At 40.9% G+C, this 11,224-nt stretch overlaps 1 protein-coding gene across 1 annotated transcript in view; it reads left to right on the top strand.

The window, feature by feature from the left end:
- Positions 14–11,224, top strand: part of NCBP1 (nuclear cap binding protein subunit 1) — a 32,889-nt gene continuing 21,678 nt past the window's right edge. The window contains exons 1-10 of the mRNA XM_021379986.1: positions 14–148; positions 302–387; positions 790–890; positions 2,101–2,257; positions 4,175–4,282; positions 4,820–4,941; positions 5,454–5,523; positions 7,154–7,369; positions 8,328–8,425; positions 9,746–9,809. Coding sequence (XP_021235661.1) covers positions 106–148; positions 302–387; positions 790–890; positions 2,101–2,257; positions 4,175–4,282; positions 4,820–4,941; positions 5,454–5,523; positions 7,154–7,369; positions 8,328–8,425; positions 9,746–9,809 — 1,065 coding nt within the window. The 5' untranslated portion in view covers positions 14–105. The remainder of the gene's footprint in view (positions 149–301; positions 388–789; positions 891–2,100; positions 2,258–4,174; positions 4,283–4,819; positions 4,942–5,453; positions 5,524–7,153; positions 7,370–8,327; positions 8,426–9,745; positions 9,810–11,224) is intronic.

Raw genomic sequence — 11,224 nt, 5'->3', positions numbered from 1 at the left:
AGCGGAAGTGGAGGCGAGGCCGCCGGAAACGGGCGGGGAAGGAGCGCGGTCGTCTCAGTCCCGCGCGGAGCGGCCCGGTGCGGTCCCTGCTTCTCGCCCGGCGCCATGTCTCGGCGGCGGCACAGCGACGATAGCGATGACAGCGATGGTGAGCGCTGACCGTCTTCGAGCTTCTCATTGTCTGGCCCTGAGCGGGCACGGGCTGCTGTGGGTGGCTGAGTGGAACGGGACGGGACGGGACGGGTGGGCGGAAGATGAATGGCGGGCGGGCAGTAACGGTGTGCTCGGTGTGTCGGAGCAGGGCAGCCTCACAAACGGCGGAGGACGTCGGAGCCGTCGGAGATCGAGCAGAGGCTCGAGTCGCTCATCTGCAGAGTGGGGGAGAAGGTAGGGCCGGCGGCCGCGTGGTGGTGGAGCGGAAAGCGCTGGTGTTGGGGCAGCCTTCAGCGGTAGTGCTGTATTCTCTGTACGCTACGGGATCCCCGGGAGCGGCGGCTGTGTTATGCGCTGTTTCCGCTTCCCGAATGGCTGGGGGGGTTTCAGGGCTGGGGATTAACCGAGTGAGGGGTCGCGTCCGAATCCCCGCCGTGAGGAACGGAGGACCAGGCGTTCCCCCCGCCAGGGATCGTCTGCCCTATTGGGAGCCGCTGGGAGCTGCGGGTAGAGCTGAGCAGCCGTTCAGCACGGGTTGACCTGGATGATGTTTTCACTCCATGTGATTTCTGTGCCAGGCTTCATGTTGCCTGGCCAAGGCTGGAATATAATTATTTTTTTTTTTGCTTTCTGTAGAGTAATTCATCCCTGGAGAGCAACTTGGAGGGCCTAGCTGGTGTATTGGAAGCTGATCTACCAAATTACAAAAGCAAGATACTAAGAATTCTGTGTACTGTGTACGTATGCAGAAGATCGGGGGGACTGAAGTGTGCTTGCTTTCTTTGTGTTGGGTGTTTAAGTTGAAGCATTTAAGGCAATTTGAGCATCTGTGATGGTTTTTAGTTCTTGAATGCTGTTACCATGTCAAATCGGCTTCCCTACAAACAGAAGAAATAGAAAGTATGAACTCACTGAGTACTATGTGTAATCTAAGGAAAATATTTCCATACACTACGTTCACTTGAAATGTATACAGGGCTTCAAGCAGAAGAAAATCAGTACTGCTCCCCAGCAGCAACAAAAGAGCAATGCTGAGTAACACCCTGCTTCCCAAAGAAATGGAAGCATTGAAGCTGTAGGCTGCCAATATCTACTGACTGTGATGCCTTCCTGTGGCCTGTTCCCCTGCTCTGGCCATGTGATGCTCCTGATTAATGAGCCCATTCTTGGGAACACATGGGGGCTGCTGGCAGCGCTCCATTCACTCCCTAGTGAGCAACAGGAGCCCTGTGTGGAGATGGGCTTGTGGAATGGGCTACCACAGTGTGTGTGAGAGCAGTGTGAAGGAAGCGGAGAGGGAAGGTTTTTCAGCAGCTTGTTCTATAACATTGCACGTGTTTTAAATCTGTTTTGTAGAAATGTTTGTTGATATAATAGTGTTGTTTTTTCCTATAGCAGTAAGATATACGAAAATATAGGGTTAGTCTACAGATATGCAAAAGAGTCTGAGGAAAACTAATTATCTACAGTAGGACCCAGCATTTTCTGTTTCTTCCCTGTGCTCTCCCTAAATCCATTGCTTTGAGTCAGGAAGCTTAGGATCGAAGTTAACAGTGTAAACTGTGTAAATCTTATGTAGTCTTGCTGTTTAGATCTAAACTGTGAATTTAAAAGAGTATTTTCCATCTTTGATTAAATTCTATCATATTACTTGTCCAAGCTTCCAGAGTACTTAGCAATTAGAAATAAATAAAATGCAAATAACTTAAATGTAGTTGCAAGTGACGTCTGCTTCTCTAAATGCAACTTCCCCCCCCCCCCCCCCCCCCAAAGAAAAAAAAAAGCCTGTAAAGTATTAACCATGGGACACAACTAAAGGTCATGCTAGCACTTTTTGTTACTTCCACATGAAACAACTTACTATAAGCAAGTTCTGAGCTGCTATGCTGTTGCCAGTTGGCTTATGATGAATAAGCTGCTAACGCTGTGTTTCTTTTTCTGTGTCAGTGCACGTCTGTTACCAGAAAAGCTTACTGTTTACACAACACTAGTTGGGTTGCTGAATGCCAGGAACTACAACTTTGGTGGGGAATTTGTAGAAGCCATGATTCGTCAGCTTAAGGAATGTCTGAAAGTCAATATGTACAATGAAGCTGTGCATTTAGTAAGTGTCTCTTTGTGTTAGATGTTTTTCCTCACCTTTTTTCTCTCCTCCCTTTCACCTTTCTTATTCCATGAGAGCTTGGCCTTTCTGTATGTATTACAGTCTTTACATTACATCAATGCGTAGTGTTACTTAGACTGAGAGGAAACGTATGCTATGTGAGGAGTATTTCTTTTGTATGGGGAGAAAAATCATGTCACGGTTGCAAATCTGTGTTCCAAATGTATATTTTCTCAGTTGCAAATTAACTTGCAGCCGAGGGAGTTCATTCTACTCGCCCCAACTTTTCTGCAGCAAAATATAAAAGGTGGATGAAACTCATGCTTTACTTTATTATTTTGTTTGTATATGTTGCTCTTTTGGCTCCCATGGAGGGGAAAAAAAAGGCTCAGTCTTAACAGTAGTGTTACCCAAAGAGGGGTAGTCACCAGGCAGACAGCTTTTAGCGCTTCCTCTGAAACCAGTTGCTCAGCTGTCAGGGCTTGTAGACTGAAGTCTCTAAAAAAGTATTAAGACTTCGGAGGTCTCATTGGCAAAGTTCACTTGCAAGCTACCCTGCTTCTTTTGAAGCCCATAGGTGAAAATTAAATTTCTAGTATACTGATGCACTTTGTCAAGGGGCTGCTGTTTTGCAGTGGGACCTCTTTGCTGATAAAATTCCCATTACGCTGTTGAATGTGCTGTCCTTTGTCTTGAGCTTCACCTTCTCTGGTTGTGCTCACTCACAAACAACTTGTGAGAGAATGGCAATTAAGAGGGTGGCAGTGGAAGGCTATTTTCAGCTTTGCTGAGACAGGTCAAAGACTATTCTTTCCTATTAATATTAGGAAAGTAAAAATTGGATGCATCTCTCTGTTGCAGTTACTGCTTGAGCACTGCACTGTGCTTAGCTCAAATTAATTTTTTTCCCAAGGCTTCTTCCCAATGGTAGGCCTTCATGAAAAAATGCCCTTTTTTGTGTATTTTGCTGTGGGTTTTTTTTGACTTGTGTGTGTGTGAGAGTATGCCCACAGGAAAAAATAAGCCTTAAAAAAGTGAGATTGTCATTGTTAGAGTTTAATTTTTTCTTGAGATCATGGCTATACTATGAGTTACACCAAGACAGGATACAAAGCAATCAAAAGATTGATGAGGGAGGAAAGCAGAGTACAAAAGAGTTCCCAGTATAACTTGTAGCACTGCGGTACCCTACGTTTTTTCTCCTTAAATTCTCATTTATGTCAGTCTGGATTTCTTGTTAGTATGCCACCAAATCAATCCTGTATTCCTGCCATGAAGAATATTTTCATTCCAAAGGCTGATTCCAACCTTTGTCATGTTTTTGAGACTTGACAACGCAGTCAGCTTTTGCATAGGCTCTCTCTGTGTAGCTATCTGCAGTTATGAGCTAATTACTATAGAAATTTGTTATGTCTGAAAGACTGTCTAAATGGTATATAGATTCAACCCTGCTATTTCTGGTGCACATCTGGACTTGTGAAGAAATTGGTCAATCCATCTTCATCATTTAAGAAGGCGCTTTTTTTGTCACTTCTGTAATTTTAGTGATCTTTTTCCACTTAGGGAAGAGAAAATGGAGAAAATGTGGTTGTTGTTCTGTAGCATGTTTGCATGCCTTTAAATGCATATTGGTGTTTCCCACCCTTCTGTAACTAGGAACTGTAACATTACAATTATTCCAGATGGTACAGACATTATGGATACTACGGACATGATAATGGGCAAAATGTTCAGCTGTGCTTATGTTACTTGTTCCTTGTGGTTGCCAGGTGTGTCTGTACAGCGTGCAGTATTTCTGCCTTCCTAGTACTGAATGATTACCCATACGTATCTTTGGTTGTAGTTGTTCAAGTAATGCTGTCTTGGACAGTCAGCTAAAGTACACTCATTGAAAACACTTTTTTTGGACTTTTTTAGGTTCGTTTTCTGTCTGATCTCGTGAATTGTCATGTAATAGCTGCGCCTTCGATGGTAGCTATGTTTGAGAACTTTGTGAGTGTGACGCAGGAGGAAGACGTACCGCAAGTAAGCCAAAGATCTATAGGCTCCTCCGGGGCTGTTTTCACAGGCACTGTTACTTTACCATTCCTTTTATACTTACGCTTGGCACAGGAAGGTTTTAGAGACAGCAGCAACCTAAATGAACTGTCATCTGCATGTTCCTTGTCATGAGTGAAAGTGGCCCCTGGCAGTTAGGAAATACTTGTGTACAGTAAGAAAGTGTGGGCCTCTCTAGTGAGGTACCTGCATTGAATTAATCTTACTTTACCTTGGCAGCTGCGTAGTGTCTGGTTTGTCCTGCAAGGTTTGTTTACACTCAAAATGTGATCTGCAGAAAGACTGTGAAAGTGATTGTTTTTCAAGTCTGATAGTCTTAGTTCAAGTTAAAATTGTACATTTCAGGCAGTTATCTCTGTTTTTGTCATGACTTGCCAATCCAGTCTTTAGTTGCTGATCTTTGTGTCACCACAAAACAGTAGATTAAATTAAAATGGAATGCATATATGAAATCTCCTGGAGCTCAGTTGTATGCTTAAGTTTCAGAATATTTCTTTCCTGTAGGTACGATGTGACTGGTATATGTTTGCATTTCTGTCGTCTTTGCCTTGGGTTGGAAAGGAATTGTATGAGAAAAAGGATGCTGAGATGGATCGTCTCTTATCTCAGACAGAAAGCTACCTGAAGTAAGTTGTAAAATATTCATTTAGATACTTATTCAGGATAACGATAGCTTTGATTAGTGTTCATTCAAAAATACCAGGTCCTAGGTCTGGGTCATTTTGTTGGAGGGTTGAGGAGAGGGAAGAATGCTGGAAAAAAAATGAACAGATGCAGTAATCTTCCTTTTTAATTTTAAAAGTTTAGTTGTATTGTCTAGTGCTAGGGTATGGTGGCAATCTTGTCCAGCTTGTGCTGGGACAGCTGTAGCAGTAACTGCTGTGAACACTGAAAGGTTGCTTTAGTACTCTGCAGTGAGACTAGATTTTGTCTAGGTGATTCAAGTTAACATTGCTCTGGGGATATGATAACAGAGATTCTAAGTAATTACAACTCTTTTTTTTTTTTTTCTTTTGCATAATAGACTTCAACAACTGAAGAGATTAAGCAGCAGGGTAGTTTTTTGCTTTGTTTTCTTATTATTGTGACTGGACTAAGAATGCTTTTAAGGGCTAGGTTTTTTTTTCTGTGTGAACAGGCGCCGCCAGAAAATTCATGTACCAATGTTACAAGTTTGGACTGCTGATAAACCACATCCACAGGAAGAGGTGAGTGGTATCTGTATTATATTCTTTGAGAAAGTTTAGAAAATTTTGTCCAAACTGTGCTTTTATCACAACTACAAAATTAAGAGGTACCTCTGGAAGTGTTAGTGCTGTGAATTGTCTCCTGTTTGTCATTATTTCCAACAAGTTCTAGGTAAGGAGTTCTTGTCTGAGTCTTATACCTAAGTTATAACATTTCATGGGGTGAGTAGAAGAGCATTTTCTAGTTTGCCAGCAAGCCCGTGAGTAGATGTTATTAAATGAAGAATGGTTGTAAGCTGCAGTAACATTTTTGGAACTGCAAAAACAGGGCTTCATGCTACTTTTGTGAAAAGTAGAGTGTAATTCCTTACCCCATAATGTTTTCTCCTTGCTAGGAAGGAATCTTTGAAGTGGCTTTGCTTTCTCAGCACTAGGGAGTGTCAAACAAATGTACAGAAACTGTACTCAGCAGCTTCTGTGCCATCTTTCACAATTTAAGTAAAAATACTACAGGGGAAAGGTGGAATCTGTCTAGCTCGGGGTAGTTTATCTTCTCTGATTGTTTTTGGTTTTTGTTTTTCTTCCTCCTCCACTGAGTTTGAGGACAAACTTGGTTGGAAAGTGTGATAAAAATTAAGTTGATTTTCTGGGAATTTTTTGAATAGTAAACTTCTGTGCATTTTTCACAGTTCTGATTAAATTGGATACCTGTTTTTAAATTCCCAGTCTTCACAGCTGTCTTGTTAATCTCAGTTTGAAGAAGCAGGATTTCTGATTGTGACTGATTCATCACCATGAGTATTCTCCCTACTCAGTATCTGTTTTCTCACTTAGTTCAGTAAAAAAGAGATTAACAGAGTGCATTTTAGCCCTTATGTTCTCTGGAGCCTGCTAAATGTTACTTTTCATATCAGACGCTAGTTGTTAATATTTTTTTTTTATTTCATAGTGTGATGCTATGACTTCCATGTGGAGATATTTCACCAACTGTACCTTGAAACTTGCATTCAGTAAGGCCACAGACAGATTGCTACAGTCTGTGGCCTCCAGAGTTCTTGAACCTGCTTTTAGCAGGAGCATAGAAAGCAGTTAAAGTAAGCCTGTTGCTAGTTGTACAAGTAGATGCTTGTGCCATTTCTGAGAGTGCTGGGGCTAGCAATTGATTTGAAAATCACAGCAAAGATATTTAATGTTTTGCACTATTGTATTTGTCTTGAATATGCAGCAGCTGGTCGTTTTGAACAACGTGGTGGTTCTGCAGAATGTCTCTTCACTTTTAGTATTGATATTACATCTCTATTAATATGACTTGTGAGCACTGACTGAAATGACTGTAGTCTTGCTGATGTGTTCAAAGAATGGCTGTCATGCTTGCATTTGTGGTCTGCCTTTTGCTGCTTAAGAACAGTGGTTAAATTTTGTTAACAGAATATTCGGTGAAATTGGGAGCAGCTGTGATGTTAGCTTTTTAAAGATTCCTTGGTTTACTGAATACTAGATCCTGTAATAAGTAGTTTAAGCAATTGCATTTATTTTTTTTTTTTCCTGAATGTACCATGGAATTTAAGAAATACTTCTGATTGCACCATGAGCTTCAAGTTTTGTTGTAAGATTCAGCACGTCTGATGTTTCTCACTGTTTTTCCCTTCAGTACTTAGACTGCCTCTGGTCTCAGATTCAGAAGTTGAAAAAAGACCGTTGGCAAGAGCGACACATTCTGAGGCCCTACCTGGCTTTTGATAGCATTCTTTGTGAAGCACTGCAGCACAATCTGCCCCCCTTCACTCCTCCGCCTCACACTGAAGACTCAGTATATCCTATGCCAAGGGTTATTTTTAGGATGTTTGACTACACTGATGACCCTGAGGTACGTGACCCCTGCAGGGGAGGGTGAGCTGACTTTACAGGTAGTGTTATGGTCCAATCCAGGTCAAAATGGGATGTCTTTTCTCCCAGGATAGTTAGTGGTTTGACAGTCAGCAGTAATTATACTTTGCTGCATCTGCAGGAGTGAACTGGATTGCCAAATTACTGTGCGAAGGAAGTCTATGAGGAGCAGAATTTAGGGAGTGAAATTTTTCTGATGTTTCAGAATGACAGTGTTGAATAAATTTTCTTACGTCTCTAGTAACAGCATTCACAGAGGCAGCATTTCTTTCTTTAAAGTTGGTGGTTTTGATCTTTTTTCTGACCAGGTATGTATTGTGATGTTTAAAAAGTACTGTTTACTTCTCTGTTAAAACTAGATGATGCATACTGTGGGGGGACAAAAAGTGTGATTCACTGGAATAGGTGGAAGGTTCATGTAGCTCCACAGACTACTTCCAGCACTAGTCTACAGCAGATGCATAGCTAAAAGTGTGTAGGAATGGGAAATAATATATATTGCTTTCCCTCAGTACTTTTATAAGTCCCTTTGCTTTAAGTCTGCTGCCTTCATTTGTTGGCCAGTGATTTTTGCAGTCAGTGAGATCGTGACTTTATTCTCTCCACTCTTTTCTGGCCTTTTGTATCATATCCTCCCTCAAGAATTTTTCTGAGCAGCATGTTAGTAGACTGCCTGATTGCTCTATAGACCAGAGGAAGAACTGGATGCTCCATGAACTTGTAATTATTTTCTCTAATTTTGTTCCTCTTTGTAACGAATCCATGTATTCATTTTGTTTTAAATTCAGGTCTTGGGTGTGCATGGAACTGTGTCACACCAGCTTCTCAGTAGGATACAAAGCAGTTGAGAACTCACCATGTTTTAGTTCTATAAGTTGCTAACTGTAGTAACACTGCAGTAATCTTTCATGAGTCATCACCTTTTTTTCTTTAACTAGGGCCCTGTCATGCCCGGCAGCCACTCTGTTGAACGATTTGTAATAGAAGAGAACCTTCACTGCATCATCAAATCCCACTGGAAAGAGAGAAAAACTTGGTAGGAAGAGCTTTGCACTATGGAGACCAGGCACTTTTTATATAAGAACACTGCGTCAGTAGCATCAGGGTTATGCAGAGTCATGGACTGGTTAAACAAGAGCTTGAGATTAAACATTTCCTAGAGCATTTGATGAACTTGATTCACTGTGGTTATCTGTATTGAAACTGTAACCTGGAATACTGTGGGGCTGTAGTGTTCTGGTAATGAAGAGTCCATGCAATCCCAGGGCTGAAGTGACTGAGACCCCTTGGGAAAGGAATTTGTTGATAATAAAGAATATGCTGCAAAAATTGATGCAGCTCTTCATGTTCTCGTGAAGTCCTGTATGGACTGTGGTTGTAGGCTTCCTGGAATTTTAGAGAAGCTGATCTGTTGAGGTGCAGCAAACCTTGAATTAGTTCAGCTGTAGCTGGTGTTCATGAATGTGCTTTTGCTACCTGCTCCTTGTTGCAGTCTTATTTTTGGGATTACGTGGGAGAGATGATTGAGCTAACTCTGAGCAGTCATTACAGGGCTTTTCTTCTGTTTGAATTTGGAAGCGCCAGCAACCAGTCAAGCCATGTTTCTTCCTTTCTGCCTGGGCAAAGTCTGATGTGGGTAGTTGATAACCAAGGTTGTTTGCCATGGGTAGTTAATTGTCTTGTGTCATACTTCTGTGTGAAAGCCACCAAACTTGGTGTAGTGTGTAAAAATGGCCAGAAAAGATGTTTGGTAGTATTTGGTGAAGTTCTTTTCTTGCAGTTTTTTGAGTCTCTTGAATCGGGGTTGTTGCAGTTGCTGGAATAGTCTGTTATTCCTCTGACAAAGTAAAAGAGGAAAATTTAAAGTTTGCCAGAAGTAAAAATGAAATCAAGAAAGTATCAGTTGTTTGCTATTAAATAATGGTAGATAACAACAAACAAGTTAAAAGAGGAACCATTTGAAGACTAAGAGCTTCCTACATAACTAATTAGCTTAATTGTGCTTCCAAGTCATCCTGTGTCTGTTTAGGTTTGTTTTTTTTTCCTCTTCATATACACATGCCAGAACTGCAGATGACTGTGACCCTGCTTAGCAGTGTAAAATTCAACTAAAGAGAGGGGGAGAAAATACATCCTTAGAGATCTTAAGTTTGAGCTGCACTGGCGTGATCTTGTGCTGATTATGTTGTGATATGTGCAGCAAGGGGCAGTCTTTGGAAAGGCTGTTGATTGGTGTGTGCTGATTTTTGTGTGAATTCCTGCCCAGAATTAAATATTTGCTATAACTTTGTTAGTTATTCTTTACATTACGTTTGCTGTGTTACACTGTGAACTAAATGTGTCTTTGCTTTTGCAGTGCTGCCCAGCTGTTGAGCTACCCAGGAAATAACAAGATACCCTTGAACTATCACATTGTAGAGGTATGCATTTTATAGGTTCTCTCTTTTGTGGCTCTTTTTACACTAGTAAGTCTCAATTAGCTTGATGATAGTTCAGTTAAATTAGTTTGATTTGGGAGTCAACCTGGACCTTGTTGAATGCAAGCAGTGGCTTTAATGGGCAAGTTAAGTTATATACAATACAATTGTTGGTTTTATTCTTTTTGTTGTTACTTTTAATTTGTTGGGGAGCGGGGGGGAGCGTTGTAGGGTACTGTTTGTTTTTCAAATTGTCTGTGTTGTCCTGGTCCTGAAAAAAGCTTGAAGTGAAATAGTGGTTTGCTTCTTCTGGGATACCTTTCATTTTAGAGGATGTATCAGAAAAACAATACAGATTTTCTCTTGCTGCCTACTTTCAGGATTCTGTTTCCAGGATGCACTGCTGTTTAAAACTATGCTAATTTTCATCCAAAGTAGAGAGATATTAAGAAATTTCAGCTACAGTGGCAACTTGTCATGTGAAGGCTTTGTGACGAACTAACTATAAGTAGAAATCTCAGAGTTAATTGTAACGATGAATATCTGACATAGAGGATTTATCTTAATAAAGATGGGACCGAGAATTTCTGCTGGCACGAAAATGACAAATATCCTAAATGCTGTTGTGTTACTTGTGGTCAGGTTGATCTTTTTGTAATTTTGGCTTCATAAGAGAGAAATCTTAATACTGGCAGTAATTTTCTGCCTTAACATCAAAGTATCTTCAGTGGCCTTCAGTATCTTCAGGAGCTGTGTGTGGCTGGGTGCTTTGTGCTCACTTATATGTCACTTTAGCAATTGGAGTTCCCAAATAAATAAGTTAAACATCTTGGAAATTCATGGATTCGAAAACTTGCAGGGTATGAGTGTAAAAAAATGTCTGCATAGATGAAATGCAAGATTGGTGTCTGAATTGTATGACTGTAACTGTCACAGTCTTCTTTCTTCTGCAATTTCCGGTTCTTTTAGAATTTTAACTTTATTATCTGCAAGTTTTTAATGAAATTCCAGAGGTTTTAGGACTTAGTATGCATTTTACAGAGTTTTATACAATCTGCTTGCCACTACTCCTTTATAAGCTTTGTCTCAACAGTCAAGTTGGTATTATGTTGCTTTCAACAACAGTTCACGGAAATTTCTCTTACCTGCTGTAGTACAGCACAGAACAGTAGAAATAACGTAGTCTAACAAATACAGGAAAGTGTTATTTAAGATTCGGAAAGTAACAGAAAGACAGAAGTAGATGTAGCCTGATGTTGCTCAGTACCTTCCCAAAATATGCTTATTTTTGAGGCCCACGATGCTGCATGTTGTAGTCTGTTGTGTCAAGTGTGGGACGTTCCATGCACAATACTCCGAAGCATGTCACCTTTCTCTCAGTAGTTTCTTATTAATGTTTATGTGGATAATGCTGTTAG

Source organism: Numida meleagris, chromosome Z (genome assembly GCF_002078875.1).
Source record: "Numida meleagris isolate 19003 breed g44 Domestic line chromosome Z, NumMel1.0, whole genome shotgun sequence".
In the NCBI taxonomy this organism is placed as follows: Eukaryota; Metazoa; Chordata; class Aves; order Galliformes; family Numididae; genus Numida; species Numida meleagris.
The sequence above is the reverse complement of the archived record's forward strand: the minus strand, read 5'-3'. Positions and strand labels throughout refer to the sequence as shown.